The 23,836-nt window shown below is 33.7% G+C and overlaps 1 protein-coding gene across 1 annotated transcript; it reads right to left on the bottom strand.

Moving 5' to 3' along the window:
* Nucleotides 1-9,320: 9,320 nt before the first annotated feature.
* LOC132800129 (uncharacterized mitochondrial protein AtMg00860-like) lies at nt 9,321-9,848 on the bottom strand. Its single transcript, XM_060813127.1, has one exon. It carries the CDS (start codon nt 9,846-9,848, stop codon nt 9,321-9,323), a length of 528 nt encoding a protein of 175 aa, XP_060669110.1.
* Between the last annotated feature and the right edge of the window lie 13,988 nt (nt 9,849-23,836).

The raw sequence follows: 23,836 nt of genomic DNA on the forward strand, positions 1-23,836 counted from the left end.
TATAAGAATGATTATCATTATATTTGAACCATCCCCCATACTACATCTGGGTGATGTGGGATTGAACACTAAGTAACCTGTTAGTGCCTCATGTTCTAGCCCACACTGGTCGTCACAATCTACCTCCTTTGAGAGTTAGCATCCTCACTGGCACATTTCTCGCCGTTGCACTCAATATGGGATTTTTTCTTCAAAACTTCCCAGAAGGTCACCCATCTTTAGATTACTCTCACCTAAGCACTTTTAATTTTAAAGTTCTTTTGAACCCTAAAGCTAGCAGCTCTGAAAGGGCCTCAGCATTATAAAAGTAACTATCATTACATTTGAATCATCCCCCATGCCACATCCAGGTGATGTGAGATTGAACACTAAGTAACCTGCTAGTGCCTCTTGTTATAGCCCACACTAGTTGTCATAATCTATCTCCTTTGAAAGTCAACATCCTCTCTGGCACATTTCTTACCGCCGCACTCGGTATGAGATTTTTTTTTCAAAGCTTCCCAGGAGGTCACCCATCTTTAGACTACTCTTGCCTGAACACTCTTAATTTTGGTGTTCTTTCAAACCTTGAATCTAGTTGGTCTAAAAAGGCCTCGACATTATAAGAATGACTATCATTACATTTGAATCATCTACCATATCATACCTAACTAATGTGGGATTGGACACCAATTAGTCTACCAGAATCTATTGCATTTGCCTACACTGGTTGTCACAATTTGACTAGTAATCAAGATCAATTCTTGGTCAAGTAAACGAGATCAGTTCATAGTCAAGTAGATGAGATTAGTTGCTAGTTGAGTAGACAAGACCAGTTCCTGGTCTATTTGACCATCATCGTAACTAAATTTAGCATCCTTAAAGATTGATGATTATGACTGCACCACATGGCTTGAGCTTATTTTTCCCACAAGATATGGGATCTATATAGAATTCATATGTATGGATCCCATCCATTTGTGAGAAAAGCGAGTATAATTCTCAAGCATTGAAATATTTACTCTCACTAGAGAACTAACCACTATTGGCACTACAAAAAAAATATGTCCAATCCAAATAATGGACAGTAACCATTAGAGCATCTCCAATGGCATTGCAAATTACAATTGCATTGCCAAATTTTGGCATGGCGTAGATCTTGAATGCTTTAATGCCACATTGTAAAAATTGTTAATTGCATTTTTTGTGTCAAATTTGACATAAAAAATGTAATTGGCAAATTTTTGTAATGGGCACTACTATAATAATGTTTGTAGGATCCACACCATTTATTAATGTAGTTATGAATATTTAATTGTTAAAAACAAAGTATAGTGGGACCTATACACCCAAACATCTTAAACATTTTATTAAATAATATTTATAATTTTCTAATACCCTTTTTTAACATGTATAATTGGAGAGCTAATATTAAAATTTAGCATTGGCATTTATCAATGGAGAACTCATGTGAATGCTAAATTTTAAAATTGCCAATGACAAAATGGTATTTGCCATTGGCGATACTCTTACAAACGAGTTAACGACTTAATCCAACCGTCATAACACATATGCTGGACTCCACATGCTCTTAGATAAAGACACCACTTGTGATGACATAGTACAAACTTGTCTTTAGGCCTTGTACTCTTAAATGAACACAATATGGGTCGAAACTAGATGTTCGATCAAATATTATGGGCTTTGATCTTTGTCCACAACATTTTAAAAAAAAAGTAAGAAAAGTATGCCTTATGTTTAATGTGAGATTTTTCATTATAATTACATCTTTAATTAATTTTAAACAAAATCTTGCTTTTAGTTCTATATTCACTATGAACATAGCTTTGATTTCAAATAACCTAAAAGTGAATAAAACAATGGAAGAAAAAGCAAGAAGAAAATTTAATAAAAGAGTAAAATGTTGCATAATCAACCATTTTCTCTTTGGTGAATTTTTATTTTCTTTTTTCATATGGCTTCTATTGGCTTGTTTTAAATGTAAGATATTGAAGTGCTAATAGTCATAAAGGGATTTTATATGGCATGGACTTTGTGAGGAGCTTATGGACATGGACACCTATATTGCTCTTTTTTATCAATTCACATCATTCAAATGATGACACATCATTTAAATTTTTATTTTTTATTTTTTTAAAAGTAAAACCCAAATAGAAAGAGACCAACACATAAAATATATATATGGGATCCACAACTAATTATTATTTATTGTTGATTCAACACATTTAAAATTGATTCGAAAAAAATAAAAATAAAAAATCCTATGTGGCATCTTACATAGCATGTCTAAGACCTTAAGTCCCTTATGAAGTTTTTACTATATAAAACTCTAGTCATAAAAGTATAAAATTATACAAAATGTAAGAAATGCATTTTCTTCTTATTTTAACCTTAGCTGCATGGCACAACATCGTATATCCACAGCAACTCTAGTACATTGTACGCTTATACCGGCCACCATCCATTGACATAGACAACATAGTTACAAGCACTTAAGATATAACTAGAAAACCATGCTCATAAAACGACACAGATATATTGTATAATCTAAAAGTTTCTTAAACTCTACGGTACACATCACCATCGCAGGCAAATTCATGCTTGTCTGTTATGGATCATTGTCTGTTTCTTCATCGTTATTCAAGGCACACTTTGGATGGATATCAAAGTCACAATTCTCACAGTAGCAGAACCAAGTAAATCCCATCTCCTCACACCCATCACAGTTGTATGCATCACAACGAGTGAGCAAAATCTCATGTTCAGCATGCCACATGGATGGCTATGATCTATTGGACTTCCTTGCTCCATCAGCTTGAGCACCACATTTAGCGAGAGTTTTACCATCTAGGCCAATAACAACCAAAGTGGGAAGGATTGAGATTTCAAAATAATGTTCAAGCTTTTCACATAACTTTTATCCTTTATTGGCACTGCAAACTAAGGCATGTTTTTAAAATCTTGCTCAAATGATTCTTCATCATCATCAGGTGAAATCAACAACATCTTAAAGCTGTCTCCCAAGTTCGGTGTTAGAAAATGAATTAATAATTGTAATAATCTTGATTCTGCCAAAAAAAGGAGACTTTTATCTCCTCTAGAGACCTAGCCACTGGTACCGGTGCACTGCAACATCTGTGTAAACTTAAAAACAAATAGGGTACAATCCAAAGAATTGACCGTACACATGACAACGACCTAATCCGATGGTCAACAACACATGAGTGGACCCCTAATGCTCTCGCATTTGGACATGACTTACGACATATGATAAACCTGTCTTTACGCCTCGTACTCTTCCAATAAGTACAATATGGGCCAATTACCATTATTGTGTCAACTCAAATATCACGGGTTTTATATCGTTGTCCATGACATATGAAAGTATATATCTATACTATAAGTCTATACTATAAAGGAGAAGAGAAGTGGTTTTTGGTCCTTTTTTACTGTTTATTTTGGTTCAAAAACGACACTCCTCCCATGCATTTTGCTAACCTGTTTTCCATGTGTCACAAGAAGATTGCACACCCTCCATATAATCTAAACAACTGGTTTTCCTAGTACCCACAAGAGGGAAAAAAATAATAATAATAAAAATAAGTACGTTGTTTTATTCTCGTCACTCCTAAAACGTTTGTTTTGTTCTCTCTCTCTTTCTCTCTATTTTTTTTATTTATATTTTTTTGAAGGCGGACTCTAAAAACCAAAACCTGTTTATGAAAAATGGCTTTTCGGACAAAGTGAGCTGCCACGTGGCATCCACGGGAAGCTTTTCCCTTGGTAATTCCATGTTTTTTATTTTCTAGCGCATGGTTCAACTTATCATCTTAATATTCCATCCATAAAAAAAAGAAAAAACAAAAAGGGTAGGAATTTTAATTAATTAGAACCCCAAAAAAAAAGATTAACTAAATATAAAAAATATCTACTTCCTACTGCCTATGTAGGTTAATTAAATAATTAAAGAATTTGTTTCTTGATTACAGTCTTTATCTTTTTTAACAAATAATTACAAAGCCTTTTTGCATATATTATGGATTATGTTACCCATTAATTAATTTTTAAGGTTTTTAATTTTTACAGGAAAATAGACAGTAACATAGCACTGGTAATTGGTTGATACGTATTTATTAGCCATTATTATTATTATGTATTGTAAGCATGAAAAATTAACGAATATTTAAGGCAAATTACAAATGTACTTTTTAAGTCTTAACATATTACTATTTTTTTTTCCTCATATTGTTATTTATTTAAGTTAACATTTTTTTTTGGGGGGGGGGGGGGGGGGGGGGGAATAACTTGTGTGGCCTTAGCTTGATTTCAATGTTTACTCTTACTATTAAATTTGTTTAATTCGGGTCAATAATGCCTATGTCATTTATTTTATTTACAATATTAAACATAATTACAAGTAAGATGATAGTATTGTCTATTTCAAATTTTGTCTAATTTTGTCAAAATAAAAAGGAAGTGTGTAATTTTCACTTTTTGATATATGGAAAGGAATTTCAACTTTAATAACTTAGCAAGTTTTTGAGTTTCACTCAGTTCAACACTAATTCATCAAAAGATGTTTAAATCATTATTTTGATATAATAGTGGTGCTAAAATGATAAAAAGCAAATAGTTGTGGTAAAATACAGTGGATATGCACATAATATGATAATAGTCATACATAAGAGTTAGACATTATTTCAACATTAATACAAAATCAGGTTCAAATATCCATTTTATGGTTTGGGTGAAAAGAGTAATATATAATAGGAGTGTTATTAGTAATGCAAACAAATAGAAATAAATAAAAAGAGTAAAAACAAAGGGAGTACTGTCAGTAAGAGTTGGATAATAAAGCCATAGATTTATATTTCCATATTTTATTATTATATATCATTTTATTCTAAATAAATTTTAAGGATTTTTACAAAAAAAATCAATAATAAAATTATTGTTTTTTAAACATTAATTCTTAATTCAGTAAAGTGTTACCTCAAACAACACTTATAACCATACAAATTAGAAAATATCACTGAAGTATTACGTTTTGACTACATTTTGGATTTGATATTTACCATATTTGAGTATTGAAGTGTAACAATGCTGTCTATGAGGACAATCAAGTAGCTCTCCTCACACATTGTTTTTTCAAGATCAAATTCCCACACTCCAATAAGAAATTAAAAAAATCAAAATTTTTATTTAGTAAGTTACTAGAAGTAGCTCTCCTCACACATTGTTTTTTCAAGATCAAATTCCCACACTCCAATAAGAAATTAAAAAAATCAAAATTTTTATTTAGTAAGTTACTAGAAAATAAAAAAAGTATAATATAACAAATAAAATATAGAAGGAAGAGAAATCAATGGCTTAGTTAAGTTAATAGAAATATAACAAATATTAATTTTTTTTTTATCTTTTTTACTATATGATGAAAACATAATCCATAGTATATGCAAACATCTCTCTTACTGTATGATGAGAGTAGCGAGAAAAAGTTTGCTCAGCATAAAGACAAACAAAGAATGCTTAATTGGCTATCATGAAATATTCTTTACGTCAATATTGGAATGATAGACAATTGTAACTTTTTGTATACTATTACAAAATACTTTATTTTCAATATCCTACAATAATAGCACTAACATTAATATTTTGTAAAATGCAAGATGTAATAGAAAATAGTTTAGATATTACATACTTTTCTATTAAATCTTGCAATTATCTTATAAAAGTATTAATTGTGCTAAAATATCCTCATTTATAATGCAAGTACTTTGTGTTTTCATTGTTCATTTAATTTTTTGCTTAGTAAAAGAATGTTCTATTTTCTACAAAAATAAATCACTTTTCATGAAATGCTTTATATGATTATTTTATTCAAACAAATTTTTTCCTTTCTATTAATACAAAATTAAAAAGATAATTAGTAAATAGATGATTTTCAAATTATTGTATCATAACAATCATAAAATTATTTTAATTAGAAATATTTCATATAAACTATTAGATATCCAAATTTCATATTAAACCATGTGCATCGCACATGGCCAGACCTAGTAAAAAAAAAAAAAGGTCTTTCTTTTAGTTCTAAATTTACTAAGAACATAGCTATGGCTTTGATTTCAAATTACCTAAAAGAGAATAAAAGCAAGGGAGGTAAGGGAAAGAAGAAAATTTGATAAACGAGTAGAATGTTACATGATATACCATTTTCTTTCTGGTGAATATTATTTTTTTAATCATATGCTTTATATTGGCTTGTTTAAGTGTAAAATATCTAAGAACTAATAGTTATAAAAAAATAAAAATAAAAAAATAAAAAAATGAAGAAGAACTAGTAGAAATAAAAATATAAAATTATACAAAATAGAAGAAATACATGTTCTTCTTATTTCAACTTCATCTGCATAGCCACACAGCAACTATAGTGCATTGTGGTTTTCATTATCCAGTCATACGAGAAACATATATAATTACAAGCACTTGAGATAAAACTAGAAACCATGATCATAAAACCACATGGACACGATGCATAAGTTAGAAAGCTTCTAAATTTGTATAATTGTATGATAACATTTCAAATAAATAAAGATAATAAGATTATAAAACATTAAATTAAATAATAAACATATAAATATATCAATAAAATGATATGTAAATTATTAAAATATAATAAATAAATAATTAACAAGTAAATAAATATAAAATAACAAGATAATGTAATCAGATGGTCTTTTGGATGGGCATGTATAATTGATAGGCATGTCGAATATGATGTTCTAAAGTCATAGAATTCTCCTCTTGTGTAGGCATTAATGGTTCTCTATGGCATCGAGATACAACCTCATTTGATAAGCTTGGCTTTTTGATGAACACGATCATCTAATACCTAATTTTAAATCAAATTAACAATGTCACAATTGCTCTCAAATAAATTACTTTATGAATAAAATAAAATATAGAAAATATTGTTTGTTAAAACTTTTATGAAACACTCTTTGGATCATAGGCTCATAGCCTCGATACCTCACAAACTGATAGCAAAATAAAGGAAATGCACTCTCCGAGTCAATGCCAAACTCCTCTCAATTAATTCTTCCAAAGTCAACATAACATCCAATTTACAATCCCACAGCTTTATATAGTTCTCAAACAAAAATATTGCAGATAAAAGAATAAAAGAAAATAGCAAAATTGCAAATGGAATAACAGAAATTAGTTATAGGATGGGGAATTCCACAAAACTCTCAACGCTGCCCTGACATCACGAAATCCTTGAGCCAACGTGGCTTCACACATTTCCTACTCTCCCGATGGTTGCCTGTCTCTCCAACACTCCTTTCCCAAATTTCTTCTGCATACTTGTTGATCCCAGCTTCAAAATGACTTCCTCCTCCAGTCGTTTTATTTTAAGTGTCATCATATAACTTTTCCTCTTGGGCCTTAGCAATATCCCACTTACCCATTTACTCCTGGACCTATTTAGTATCCAAAATAATTTCAACTTGGTTAACACTTTCGTCTCCCTCGAAAACGACTTTGTCCTTAAGGTCGGAAACATTGTATAACTGACTGAAAGCATGAAGTTCTTCGCAAGTAGCATCTTCAAGGGAACTATGAGACCACTGCACCAATACTTGCTTTTGTGGTTTTCCTTGAATGTGAGCAATTCGACCAGCCAATATAGCAATCAGCATTAATAAAAGCCGACTAGCGTGACTGAGTTTTGGCAATGGGTAGCATGTGACAGCCAAATCGCCTTTGAAAGGTTTCATCAAGGAGAGAAGAAAAGTGGGGTGGATTTTGCTTCCGGCAAGTAGCACCAAGGTATAAGCCACAAGTCTGGCAAGAGCAATGATAGAAAAAGGGCCAAAATAGCGACAGCAAAGTTTATAGTTAAGTCGTATCACTACCGTAGATTGGTAGTAAGGCTGAAGCCTTACCAAAACCAAGTCTCCTACCTTAAACTGAATATCACGGCATTTCTTGCTGGCTTGTTACTGAATTCGGTTCCGAGATTGCTCTAAGTTCTTTTTCAGTTGCTGTAGGATTGAATCACGGGTCAGCAAGCCATCTTCCACTACTTGTATGGGTGTGGCTCCTCAAACATAGGCTGGAATTGTTGGTGGAGGTCTTCCGTATACAGTCTAGAATGGTGTCATCCCTATGGTCAAGTGGTGACTGGTGTTGTAATAGTATTCCGCCCAACAAAGGTACTGGCTACATTGTTTCGGGTTGTCCACTGTGAATGCTTGTAGATACTATTCCAAATACCGGTTTGTCACCTCTGTTTGGCCGTTAGTTTGAGGATGGTATGCAGAACTCATTTTTAGTCTCGTACCCATCATGTCAAAGAGTTTCTTCCAAAAGTGGCTTGTGAAAATAGGATCACGATCCGAAACCAGCGTGCGAGGTACCCCATACAACCATATCACCATGTTAGTAAAAAGGTCGGCCACCTTGGAAGCTATGTAATTCGGAGGTAGGGCTCCAAAATGAGCATATTTTGTGAGGCGATCAATAACCACAAGGACGGTGAAATTCCCTCGAGACATAGGCAGTCCCACAATGAAATCTAATGCTAAATCTTCCCACACTCATTCAGGCATCTCGAGGGGTTGTAGTAGGCCATATGGAGCTATCGTTGAATATTTAATAGTTTGACAGGTAATGCATTTCTCCATAAATTCCTTCACCTTTTTCCGCATCCCCTCCCAGTAAAAACCTCCACTAAACCTCAAAAAGGTCCTTTTGATACCAGCATGCCCACCGGTAGGAGTTTCATGGAATTCTTGGAGCAACAAAGTCTTCAACTTTGAATCTTTGCTGATCATGAACCTGTTCTTATACAATAATAGGCCATTCCGAGAACAATAATGGGTACTGTCCAAAGTTCCATCAAGCTATTGTTTATGCAGCATTTTAAGATCAGCACACTCTGGATTTTCTTTAACTAAATCATCCAAGAAATCATACTTGCCAACCAATACAGCTACACGAACTTGGAGGGAATGATTTTCGTGGCGACGAGACAAGGTGTCTATTGCTGAATTCTCTGTACCAACTTTATATTCAATGGAGAATTGATATCCCATCAATTTACGAAGGAAGTGCTGCTGTTCGGGAGTTTGAATAACCTGAGTGAGAAGCTCTCTCAAACTCTTATGATCCATACGGATGATGAAGTGATGTCCCAGTATGTATTGTCACCATTTAGCTACAGCTTCAATGACCACTGTTAACTCCCGCAAGTATGTAGAGGCCCTCAATAAACGTGGTCCGAGCCTCTTGCTAAAAAATGCCAGCGGATGTCCATCTTACATCAGCACCCCGCCAATTCCCACACTGGAAGCATCTGTTTCCATAACAAATGTCTTTGAAAAATCGGGTAAACGTAAAACAAGAGTTTCGATCATGACCTGTTTAAGCCTCACAAATGCTTTGGTTTCTTCTGCTGTCCAATAGAAATGGTCTTTTTTGAAAAGCACTGTAAGTGGAGCAGTGATGGTAGCATAGTGAACGACGAAGCAGCAATAGTATCCCGTGAGACCGAGAAAACCACTTAACTGTTTACGGTTCGTAGGTTGGGGCCAGCTGGTCATTGCTTCAATTTTGGCCCGGTCGGCCTTGACTTCGTCACTTGAAACTAGGTGTCCCAAGTATTTGATTGCTTGCTGGAGAAATTGACATTTACGTCCCTTGGAGAAAAAATTATGTTCTACAAAGCATTGCAACACCAACTGCAGGTGGGTAACATGCTCAGTCAAGCTTCTACTGTAAACAAGGATGTCATCGAAAAATACGATGACGAACTTTCGAAAGAATGGCTTGAAGACTTGATTCATAGTTGCTTGGAACGTAGACGGAGCATTGGATAACCTAAAGGGCATCACTACAAAATCATGATGGCCTTCATGGGTTCGGAACGCTGTCTTATGCACATCTCAATGGTGGCTCGAAGATCTAATTTAGAGAACACTACTGCCCCTCCTAGTTCATCCAAAAGTTCATCTATGGTTGGAATTGGAAAGCGATTCTTGATTGTTATCCCATTAAGTGCATTGTAGTCGACACAAAATCACCATGAACCATCCTTTTTTTTTTACCAACAACACGAGAGAAGAGTAGGGACTCTTACTTGTCCGAATGAATCCATAATCTAGCATTTCTTTGACCAATTTTTCCATGACATCCTTCTGGAAATAAGGGTACTGGTAAGGTCTCATGTTGATTGAAGCCGAGCCTGGTTGCACATGAATCCAATGGTCAATATTGCAGACTAGTGGTAGTTGCTTTGGCTCTGCGAAAGCTTTCTAGTACTGATGTAGTATTCCTTTTCCCTCGGGTGGTAAGGTTTCCTCCATTCGGTCTATGTCATCAAGCTGTGACTCATTCTCCATAACTGCTAGATTGGGAGTTGCTGATAGCCTATAAATCCCACTCACTTCTCCTTCAAAAGAAATCCTTGGAATTGAGTGAAAGTGACTTGGTGAGTGGAGAGCTGTTTGCTGCCTGCTAACTTCACCTGCCGGCTATTCCATTTGAACTCCATGGTCAATTCGTTGTGGTCATGAAGGCAAGGTCCCAAAGTTCTCAGCCATTACATGCCCAGTATCACATCCAACCCCAGATTGGTGGAACATATAAGTCCACCTCAAACCGAATCTCCAACTCCACACCCACACATTTCTTGTAACACAGCAAGAACTAGCCATTCCCCATATACACTCTAAACCTCCTAGTTTCTTCCCATTTAAGGTCCAGTTTCTCAACCAAAGCTTCTTGTATGAAATTATTGTTACTACCCATGTCTATGAGGACTTCCAGAGTTTCCATTCGATGCTTAGCCATAATTCAAAATATTCAAGGATTCACAGAATTTGAGAGAGTATTGAGGCTTACCTTCAGTTCTTCCTCAGGCGCGGTGTTGTCTTTGGCCCGTTCGAATTCATCCATTCCCATGCCCTCCTCCTCCTCTCCATACATAAGCAACACCTTATTTTTGCACTTATGATTGCTGTGATATTTTTCATCACAGCTGAAACAAAGTCCCTTCTCCCTCTTTTCTTGCAGCTCCACTGGGGACAGGCGTTTGATTGGGATTTGGAATCCCCAAATGGAGGAGTTCTTGATCGAGTGATAGGGGCAACCCCCACAAGACTGTGAGTTCTCAGTTTGTATCCCAGCGAAGACCCTCCCATGCTTACCCATGGGGGTGAATCTAGTGTTCGAAATCCATCTTTCCTCTGGCGTCCCAACAAATCCTCATTCCTATCCTCACAAATCTGCACCTTTGCCATGGCATCAGCTAAATCATAGGGATGAGCCATCAGTAACTCCCTGCGAATCTCAATTTTCAATCCCCAAACAAAAAAATTAAGAAACATAGACTCAGGTACTCTTGTAATTTTGGTCATGAGGCTTTCGAATTCAGCTCAGTAGTGAGAGACGTTGCTTATTTGTATCAATTTAGCAATTCTCCCAAGTGGATCGTCATAAAGCGAAGCTCCAAACTATTTATGGAGTTCATGGATAAACACATCCCAGCTAGTTAGTGAACCACTCTTCTCCACCCACTGATGCCACATGGAAGGCTCACCATCGAGATGGAAGGGCAGCACCGCTAAACATGTCGCTGGATCGACTTAGTGTAAGGAAAAAAACTTGTTGATTTTATAGATCCAATTCTCCACATTTGTACCGTCGAACTGGGAACATCTACTCTCAACTGCGCTAAGACGTCGGAACGACAGTTATGAACACACTAGTCCAGCACAGCTCAGGGGTGGCCCATAGCCAAGTTGGGCACACAGACATTCCTTCGGGTGATATGAATTGCTGAGACAAGCGCTGTTCGGTGGCTGCCATATGCTGCTCCAAAAAAGAAGAGAACTTGGTGAGTTGTTCGTCGGCGTGCTGTTTGAAGCTCGCCTCCATGGCCTTCATGATCTCAGCAAGTTCTTCATTCTTCATGTCTCTTAATGAAAGCACCAGTGATAGAAAAATAAAGGAAATGCACTCTCCGAGTCAGTGCCAAACTCCTCTCAATTAATTCTTCCAGATTCAACATAACATCCAATTTACAGTCCCACAGCTTTATATAGTTCTCAAACAAAAATATTGCAGATAAAAGAATAAAAGAAAATAGCAAAATTGCAAATGGAATAACAGAAATCAGTTATAGGATGGGGAATTTCGCAAAACTCTTAACATTGCCCTAACATCACGAAATCCTTGAGCCAGCATGGCTTCACACGTTTCCTGCTCTCCCGATGGTTGCCTATCTCTCCAACACTCCTTTTCCAAATTCCTTCTGCATTCTTGTTGATCCTAACTTCAGAACGACTTCCTTCTCTAGTTGTTTTACTTTGAGTGTCATCATATAACTTTTCCTCTTGGGCCTTAGCAATAGCCCACTTACCCATTTTCTCCTGGACCTGTTTATTATCCAAAATAATTTCAGCTTGGTTAACACAAATCCATCATCATAGCCTTAAAATATACTAAATGGTCTAACTGTTAGTTTTATTATAAATTGTATTAAGAAAATATTATAACCCCAAATAAATAAATAACTCTTAAAATGATCATAATATAAGTTATAATTTTAATCATGAAATTTATGTAATAGCGGCAGCAGCAGGAGTAATAATAATAATAATAATAAGATTTTCAAAACTTTTTTTTTCCAATATCTCTATCATAGATGAATACATGCTATGAATACATGCTTGTTTGTTGGATCATTGTCTGTTTCTTCATCGTTCTTCAAGGCACACTTTGGATGGAGATCAAAGACCCAAGTATTACAGTTGTAAGACCATGTATATCCCGTCTCCTCACACCCATCACAGTTGTATGCATCGCGACGAGTGAGCAAAAGCTCATGTTCATGATGCAACTTATGGTTCAATTTCTTAGGCCACTCCTTCGCCATTTCCTCCAACTGTTCATCCAACTGCTTCAACTTCTCTTTGGTGAATGCATAGGCATCGGCCCTATGGATAGCTATGATCTGTCTTACTTCCTTGTTCACTGTCCGGCCACTGGGTCCAATGGCTATGGCTGCATATGAAGGCCCAGATGAAATTATTATTGGTGATGGTAATAACTTGACAATTACTCATACTAGTTCTGCTTCACTTTCTTCACCTTCTCGTACCTTAACTCTATCTAATGTTCTATATGTTCTTCAAATGAAGAAAAATTTACTTTTAGTTTCTTAATTTTGTTCCACTAATAATGTTTCTCTTGAATTTTATCCATTTTCTTTTGTGGTGAAAGACTGCACAACTAATGGATGGAAGCCAATAGTAAATATGCGGTCTACGAGTGGCCATTCCACGCAACTCAATCTCTGTCACATCCTATTGGTCTTACTAGTGTCAAAACTTCTTGTCAGGATTGGCACAATCATCTTGGACATCTTTCTTCTAAAGTTTTGAGTCATGTTCTCAATCATTTTCAATTACCAGTGTCATCTAATAAGTTAAAATTTTGTAATTCCTATTATACTAATAAAATGCACAAGTTAAGTTTTTTAGTTTTTTTCTCTTTAGAGTATTTCTCCACTTAAGTTAATATATTCTAATATATGGGGAACAGCCCCAAATGATTCCATTGATGTATTTTGATATTAAATTTTTATTGATCATTTTACCAAATATATTTGGTTTTACCTTTTAAAATAAAAATCTAAAGTTGCTATGACCTTTCCAAACTTTAAGTCCATGGTGGAAATTTCTCAAAAAATCCATACTTTCCTTTTATTCCAATAATGGTGGTGAATATATCAAATTAAAAGTTTTTTTTTTTTTTTTGAACATGGAATATCCCATTTTCATACTCCACCTCATACACCGCAACATAACAGAACACCTGAAGTAGACATCATCATATCCCTCAGATAGGCCTTACACTTATTACTCAAGCTTCCTAAACCCTTTCCTTTCGGTCCTATGCTTTCTCTGCAGCTGTTTCCTTAATTAATAAATTACCCACTCCCTTTCTCCAGATGAAATCTCCTTTTTCTACTTTATTTGGAATTGAACCCAACTACGACAAACTGAATGTATTTGGTTGTCTTTGTAATCAATGGTTAAAGCCCTATGCTAATAACAAATTATAATAAAGGTCCGCTCCATGTATCTTTTAGGGCTATTCAACATTCCAAAGTGCCTTTCTTTATCTTAAGCCCATTTCATCTCGGTTGCATATTTCTTGACATGTGAAATTTGTGGAGTTTAAATTTCCTTACCATAACCTAGTATCCAAAAAATCTCAATCACAACCTCCTAGTACCATTCATACGTTAACAAGCATTATGCCTTCTCAGTTCTTTCTTTCCAAACCTGAACGATGCCTAAATGTCTCTGTATGTCTCTGTCAACGTCATCTGCTCCATTTTAATCTGATCCTATGTCATCAGTTCCATCATCCTCCCTTTCTCCTTCCCTTTCAATAGCTTACTTAAGCATTGATTGTACAAGTTCAGCAAATGACACTGACTCTCTTTTTGAATTGCCTTCCTCAAGTTCGTGCTTCAATATCGATCTTTTTCCAACAAGTCCTTTAGGTAATTTATCTACTACTTAGTCTACTATTCCTAGTCACACATCCTCTATTATAACCCTTTCAAAAAATAATATTTTTAAACCAAACCCAAAATTCTTTTCTACTGTGAAAACTATTAGTTCCATACCATTTAAGCCCACTTGTGTCACACAGGCTATGAAATATCCTTCTTGGTGTACTACCATGAATGAGGAGTTCAATGCTCCCATTCAAAATGGTATTTAGCAGCTAGTTCTAGCTTCTCCTTCTCAAAATTTGGTTGGACATAAATGGGTAGGAATAATTGAAAACTGATGGTTCCATTGACCGAATAAAGCTTGACTTATGGCCAAATGTTTTCATCAATGCTCTGGACTTGATTACCACAATACCTTTAGTCTGGTTGTCAAACCCACAACAATTCATATCATTTTATGCCTTACCATTACTTTTAGTTGGCTATTGAGACAATTGGATGTGAAGAATGCATTCCTTCAAAGTAGGTTGAATGAGAATGCCTGCATGCATCAACCTCCCGATTTCATTGATAAATTTTGTTCCAATTATGTTTGTAAGTTAAGAAAAGCCATATATGGTCTCAAACAAGCTCCACGGGCTTGGAATCATGACCATAAGACATATATTCTCTCTTCTAGTTTTACTAATCCTTATTCTGACATCTCTTTATTTTATGTATTTTAATGGCCAGTGTGTTATTTTTACGCTCATATAGGCTGATGATATAATCATCACAAGTAATTTTTTAGCTATTGTTGACAAGTTTATCAAATGACTTGGGGCTCGATTTTCAATTGAGGACATGGGATCTTTAAGTTATTTTACAAGATAGAGGTTAAACATATTACTTCTGGCCTTTTTTTTATCTAAAAGCAAATATATAAGTGACTTATTGGCTCGTACAAATATGTTTGCCTCTAAGAATGTCCTCACACCTTTATCTGCTGGCTGTAATGTTAGTTTGCATGATGGCATTAATCTTTCTGATGGTAATAGCTATTGCCAATATCTTTCTTTTACTCGCTCAAACATTGCTTCTATTGTTAATAAATTATCTCAATTCATGCACAATCATACTTATTGGATTGCTATTAAGAGGGTGCTTAGATATCTTAAAGGCACCATCTTTAATGGTATTCTTATTCATAAAAGTCTCCTCTTATTTTACATGCCTTTTCTGATGTTGATTCGGTAGGACACTACTTTTGATGCATGTTGGTTCCAATCCTTGTTGGGTGAACTATGTATTTAGCTTCCATCTTCGCCCATGATATATTGTGATAATGTGAGGCCAACATATCTTTATGCTAATCCTATCTTCCATTCTCAAATGAAGCACATTGCTATTGACTTCCATTTTGTACATGATAAAGTTCAAGATGGTGATATTCGAGTAGCTAATGTTTCATCGGCTGATCTAGTGCCTCTCTTTAGATTTCAACTTCTTTGTTTCTGATCCAAGATTCTTGTCTCCAACGGAGCACCATCTTGAGGGGGCATATTGGCATAATATATTCTCTTATATTCTCCTGATATGATTTTTTTATTTTTTATATCTATGTATATTTGATTTTTGTATATACCTTAAATAGTATTCATTTTCTTAGTCTGTTTATTCTTTACATTAGAAGGCTCACATGTAGATCTATTTAAATATATCTTTGTATCAATAAAATGGATCATCAATTTTTGCTCCTTTGTTTCCTTCACAATAAGCTCATGTTTAGTGTCAGATTCAAGCTTCACTTTCTCAGACCACCCCTTTGCCATTTCCTCCATTTGCTTTAAGTGCTCTTCTATGAATGGTTATGATCCCTACAACTTCCTTTTTCACTATCCGGCTAGAGGAACCAATGGCTATGGCTACAGGAATGTATTTGAATTTTTCTTTTGAATGGTTTTCTTCCTTTTATCACCAAAAGGAAAGGCTAACCAAGGCATCTTCGAAAAGAATTTATCGAAGAAGGATTGATCTCAATCACTTGAGAAGAAAATCATTTTGAGTACTTAGTCTGATAGTGTTAACACATATCAAATCAATTATCAATCCTTAATTGTACATTAATAGCCCTATGTTAACAAGATTAATACAAATTCATATACTGTATTTTTAATCAGAAATATATCAAATTGACTAACTTTTAAAGCGCAGGCATTGATTTATCAAATCTTTTCAATCCTTAAACCTGCAAAACAGATAATAAGAACATAGGAGCAGTGCCTAATGGACACACTCCTCTCTAATATTTTTTTCAAGACCTTCCTAGGATTCCCCACTGAAATCCTAGGTTAGACCTGACTAGAAGAAACCCCATCAGACATTTTTACAGAAAATCCGGCAGTAACTTCCCTAAAGGTTGGATTTGCCCTAAAAAAATCCCTGTATGAAAAACACACTCCAGATAAAATATCATCTTATTCCTCCCACCCTACTACAAAATTTGTCCACAAGATGCAGCACTTCAATAATAAATAAAAATAGAACAAGCACAAAATTAATAATTTATAAACTCACAGCAACATAAATTAGAAATTTACTACACCCCATTTAGTACCAAAGCACGCTAAGATTTTAGTTAAAAATAGAAATAACATAAATACAAAGGTAATAATAATAGTAATATTACAGGAATAGAAAAGGAGGAATATTCTTCTCCAAACACGGCAACAACAAGAAAACAACAAGCTTGCACCCCGAATTGTCAGCTTTCACTAATCACCTAGACCTAAGGGAACGAATTTAAAAATAAGAAAAAAATAATGAGATGCTAATCATCTCAGTGAGTGGCACCCAAATAAATACTAAAATATTGTCATTATAAAAGTAAGGATAATTAATGAAAAATAAATAACTAAATAAATTAATTAATTAATTAGAAATTAAATAAAGTAATTTAAGAAATTATTCAAAAATAAAATATTTTCTTTCAAAACCCTCACTGATTCACTCAGTTTAAAAGGTGCCCCTTTTTAAAATCATTTTTCACAAACCTATAATTTTTATACCCTCCACAAATTAAAATAGTATATATTAAAATATAAATTAAATTAAATTAAAATAACATTAGAAATAATTTTAAAAACAAATATTAATTTAAGATAACATATAATTTAAATTTAAATGAGACAAAATAGCCATAAAATAAATAAGATAGAATAAAATAAAATAAAAAATATTATATGATCAAGTCCAATTCAACAATTTCAATGATTTTAATAATTTATAAAATAACAAATGGGTAATTTAAAAACATAATTTAAGTAAATAAAATAAAATAAAATATTTTTTAAAAATATTTTTCTTTTTAAAATAGTACCAGGTACTAATCGGACACACCACACTATATTCCAAATGGTATCAGACAGTACTCGGCATCCTAAATATCCCTCGTGCTGCCAATGAGGGACGGCTAATACTCACAGTGTAAAATACCTGCCAACACTCTTGCCCTTAGCTCCCATACGATGGCTAAACAATACTTGCATGCTAAACGATACTATAAAGTATAGAACACCAATACTGTATGGTGCATTTAAAACAGTAAAATTTGGCAATATAATATAACACCAAATTTTTATAAAATAATACCGGATTTTAATAAATTTCTCCAACCCATAAAATTCCTTATTTTGATTTAACTAAAAATCTTAAATCCACCAAATTTTATATATAAAAAAAAAATACGTGGATACACTTATATACACATGGACGTATTTTTGCATGGGATTAATTTATCTTTCAAACCCAAATTACAATTTGTACAAAATTAAATATAAAACCACATCATTTCACATAATAAAATTTAATTATAATTTTTCTTAATTAACATACAACATAAAATTTTTAGAGAAATTTAAACAATATATTTGACATAAATTAAATTGCCCGAAAATAAATTTAGTAAATGGATCACTCACCTAAAACTACGGATCATTCCGAATCCTTCACATGATCGATCCCTCAATTCACGCAGGTGCCTAAAGTGTCAACAGAACATAATATCTATTAAAATAATATTTTAATCATGCACTTTATTTACAGTTTACCTGAGAGAGCTAACACAAAATTTAACTAAAATTGACAACCTATATATCAAATTGAAGCATAGAATACTAGGATTGTGGATTGGGCCATACCTATCGGAGATCTGACCGGCAGTGGTCGAGATTTGGCCGAGAAGACTCGAACAATTTAATGTTCCCAAATCTCATGATCTAGCTAGAATTGGGCAAATCGAACCTTAGATTTGGATTAGAGGGGTCAAATTTAGTGGGAAATGGTGGTGGTTTGGTTGAAAACTCACCGGAACCAAGAGAAAAGACGAGCCACCGCCGTTGCTGGAACATTTCTTTGGCACTAGCATGACTGGCGATCACTAGCCAGCAAATTTTGGGGGTAGGCCGGTCGCAAAGTGGGTAATTTAGTAGTGATGGCAATGAGGCAAGTAGGTGAATGAAGAGAGAGAAATTGACTAGTGAGGCAAATGGCGACCGCCGAAGAAAATAGTCCAATCTTGGCACATCGCCAGCAATCTCGCTGTGAGATTTAGACCCGCGACTGATCTCAGGGTGGGCTTCACCATGGGTCGGTGCATGTAAACCATCGATGGCCAAAATTGGACTAAAAAGGTGGTCGGCGATGGGTCTCTCTCTCTGTCTCTCTCTCTCCCCCCTGTTTCTCTTTTATCTCCCTCCTTCACATGGCCTAATTAAAAGCCTCCCATGGTGCTAATATGCACTCACGAAGTGGGCTGAAATGGCAACATGCGACAAATATCAGTGGGACACTGTTCACATGTTTGTCACATGTGTTAAATTATACCTCGTAAAGGCAATCTCGGGAATTTTTTTTTTTTTTGTTAATTTTATAGGTTCATAACTTTTCAATCATAACTTGAAATTAAGTGTGTTGCTAGTCTATGAACTTATATTGACGAGTACTATATAATAGTGTGCAAGTCAAAATCAAAAGTCATAAAAATAAAAAGTTAAATTTGCCCATCGCTTGATCAGTCCAGACCATCACTTGTTTCGTCCATAACCTTTTTACCACAGCTCTGATTTTGGCTTATTAATAGTCTACAAACTCGAATCGACGCGTACTTTACCTTGACGCCTCGGTCAACACAAAATTCTCCTCGTAGCAAAAAATCAACTTTTTAGGCTCACTTAATCAACCCCTGGTCAAACTTAGTCAATGAATGAAAAGTTCAGCATACTTCGATATAAGGTGTTACACATTTCTCCTTCAGTTTTTCACTAAACAGGCATCATAGATGCCTTAAGCTCTAATCTCATTAATCGTATGTAAATCATTAAAATATGACTTATTTCCCAATTTATATATACATAAAATAATTAACAAAATAATTATAATAACAATATAATATAATCTAATAACAAAAATTAAGCCAATTGAAAGAATAGATCCTTTAGTCTAATGAGTCAACTTAAGTATTATAGAAAGTGTATGTCCAAGGGCCTTACTATAAAAAAGTTAGTAAACAAGTTAGTCCTATAATTGGCATAAATAAATAAACTCTGTAAGTAAATCATATAATTATGGATAATCCATATAAAATATCTTATATAGTCTTTAGCCTTGATGTCATGATATGTTTTGATATTCTTAGGTAGGAAGGCTTAGGTAAGAAGGCACGGCATGGGAAACACCAATGAGCTGGCAAATAAATTAGAATGTTCTCCCCCACAAGTTCAGATACTGGTACCAATATATGCACATTAAGAATAATATCGAGAATTATATATTTTTTGATCTAATAAGTTCAAGAAATTTTTTAAAATTATAAAAAAATCTCCAAATGACAAAATGCAACAGAAAAGTACCTTATTTCCATTAGATGAGATTGCAAAGTCACTTGAATCTTAGACCAAGATTGATTTTAATGATTGTTCCGGATCAGCTGCTTCTTCTTGGTCTTTCAGTTCTTTTATCCTTTCTATGGTAAAAGGATATCATTCAACTACATAATAATCAAATAATGTCACATCCATAGTCACTCAAACACTTTCCCATTTTCATCAATGATCACAAGGTGTAGTAATCCACTAGCCTTGAACAATTCATTCAAGCGATTTCAAGTCTCTAAATCAGAAAATCAAATTTCAAGCCCTGGCATTTTGGAAAAAGAAAAAAAAAAAAAACCATTCAGTGATTCCTCGTTATCATCATCGGCTGGGACAAATACAACCTTAAAACAACCTTTTGAGGCAAATTTATTGCACATAATATCACTAAAGTAGGGGTAAATTGACTACATGGTCCAGAGACTCCATACCTTGATGTTGAAAAATGCAACCCAAATTTCTTCCATTTCCTCCCCTCCTAGCTATTTAATTTAACCTATAAATATTTACAAGTATCTATTTTTCAATTCAATCATGTCTGAAAAATCTAAAATACTCTTTTTCTATTTCCTAGACAAAAGGCTTCCTTCTGTATTCGTGATCCTAATTCTTGCACCAAGCCAGATTCACATATTACTTGAAAGCTTCACCTTTGAAATGAGTAAAGCAAATTATACATACCAAATTATTAAAATAAGGATAATCCCAAGAAAACTCTCTTCTATACTGGCCTATATCAATAATCTATTCCTCAAAATAAATTACCAAATTCCATCAATCAGCCAATCCAACTCCTATTTACATCAATTATAGAACTAAAAGATTTTCCAAGTGTTTGTTTTTTCTTCTTATTCCCTTAAATGAAAGGTAACCTTTTCTAAAGTCCCAATTCTTAAATAGCACTTGGTGACCAAAGAAACAACAACAACAAGAACACCAAAAAAAAAAAAAAAAAAAAAAAAACCATAACGTCACAAACTACTCAATCAAACCAAAACCCATATTTTCCAGAGAAAATAAACCAAGAGAAGTTTCAAGTAAAATGATCAAAATGTTTTTTCCACAGAGGGAACCTTTTCCATTATTTGAACCTTATAGAGCTTAAAAAGAAGAAAGTCAATTAGAAAGAGAGAAGCCTAAAGCACTGAAAGATGGTTAAGTAGTTAAAGATTGAAAACTTACATGATCTATCACTATTGTGAATAAGAAAGTCTCTCTCCGTTGCAGAGTGATGTTACGTTCAGCAGCAACCACAGTTCTCTGTCTCTCCTTTCAAGAGCTTTTTGATGGTTTAGACTTTAAAGCTTGTGAAAGGCACTCACTTCGTGTCTTGCACTTGTGGTTTTGGGAATAATTAGTGTGTATAAAACTATGTATTAAATTAAACACTATTTAAATATAAATGTGGTTAAAATTTTATTCAAGAAGCATGCAAATAAAATAATGGCACATAATAATAAGTAGAACTTATAGAAAAATCAGTTTAGATCGAGGCTAGAGTCGAACTCTACATCTTTAAAATGAATTTACCCCACTGAGGTGCTCATGGTTTTATAGCAATCATCTTCCAAAATACAACAATCTCTCTTGATGATACTAGCACTCCAAATCATCAAGATTAGTGAATCAAATTTGACTTAAACTCCCTCACATATGCAACACTTAACTTTCTAAATGTTATGGATGTATAAATTGTATTGAATTTAAAATCTGGACAAGAATTGAAATGAAATATCTCTATTTGTAGAGTTTGAAAGAATATGTAACCAAATACATATTTATTCATAAAGATACCTTGTTATATATATAAAGGTATCTTTAAGTAGTGAAGTGATACATTTCTAAAGGTAGCATCCGTTGTGACTCAGTACCTTGTAAAAGGTAGTAGCCTTTGTGAAACTATGCAACTTATATCATGTGAAAAGGCACCCTTTTGTATTTCCATTCAATTTTGAAAACTTATTTATTATAATTTAAATCTTTCAACAATCCTCGACATTAATGGAAATTGCTCAAAAACCGTGCAAATGACAATATAAACACTAGAGAGAGTTCATTTCGTAAGTAGCTTTTGGCTTTGAGTCTTACCTAATGAAGCATTATCAAATTTACTTAGCCAATCAGTGAACATGATGTCTTAAACTATCAGCTACTAATGTAAACGAAGACAAAAATGCTCACACAATTCCTTATCGATCAAATCTAGATTCTCATGGCGATGTTCATTTTGGCTCTGAATGCTCTTTTTCATCAGTGCTCTAGAGAATTCTAGCATATAAAAATTCTCATAGAATCGGCCCCTTCACACTCATATAGGTGACTTCCTATTCAAAGTTTCCTGTAGAACAGTATTTGATTTCCAAATATAGGAGTTATTGAAAGCATAACTTATTCTAACGCATTACTGCCAATACTATGTTATCATAAAAATGGATAGAGTTATATAACTCTTTAGTGTTTTTGTAGACTCGATCGAGATTTGGTTGTCTTTTTAAACCTAGATAGGACCATTACTCAACTAAGTAGGGTTGCCATCAACACAACTCTAAACTAATAGTTGTTATCCCATTTCCTTCAATGAGTAGCTTACTTTATCTCTAGACAACTCGTTAATAAGTGGATCCACATGCTTTTGGTTTTATAGTTTAACATTGCAATGTTGTGTCTTCATACGCTTAGATTAACAAAGTCATTCGGTTTAGTTTCAAAGTTTCAAATTCCACAGTGAAATTGATCATACATTTATTTTCAAGACTTCCAAAACACAATAATAACTTTAAATATTAAATTATCATTTTCAATCATCTCCAAGTTAATAAGCATCTTAATTCATGATTGAAAAATTCAATAAAGGGAATATAAAAATATTCTCCTCTCCACTTTTATTTAAAAAATAAATAAAATTATGTAAAAAAAATTTACTGTTTAAAACCACTTCTCTGTGAGGAAAATATATATATTTAAATATATTTTTAAGTAAAAGGGAAAATTTCCATATCATAGGTAAAATGTTATTTTCCACTCTTTTTTATTTATTAATAAATAAGTATATGATAAAACACCATTTTTCTCTTTCTTTTCATTAATTTATTTATTTATAAATAAAATATTTTAAAAATACTTCAATTGGAATTTCCAAAACAATACTCTTTCCGAAAGAGAATTCTCATTTCTGAAACACAAGTATATAATCCATATATAATTCAAAAATTAGAAAAACAACAATTTCCCTTTTTCTATTAATTAGAAAATACATAAAGACTTGGGAAAACATAAATTTTTCAACCCAAATCAAAATTTTAAAAACTGTCTATTTTGTTTTTAAAAAAAAAAAATTTGATGATGACATCAGCATTGAGATTAAGTTTGCGGATGTCATCGTCTTCCACCTCCA

The sequence above is a fragment of the Ziziphus jujuba genome, chromosome 12 (genome assembly GCF_031755915.1).
Source record: "Ziziphus jujuba cultivar Dongzao chromosome 12, ASM3175591v1".
Lineage (NCBI taxonomy): Eukaryota > Viridiplantae > Streptophyta > Magnoliopsida > Rosales > Rhamnaceae > Ziziphus > Ziziphus jujuba.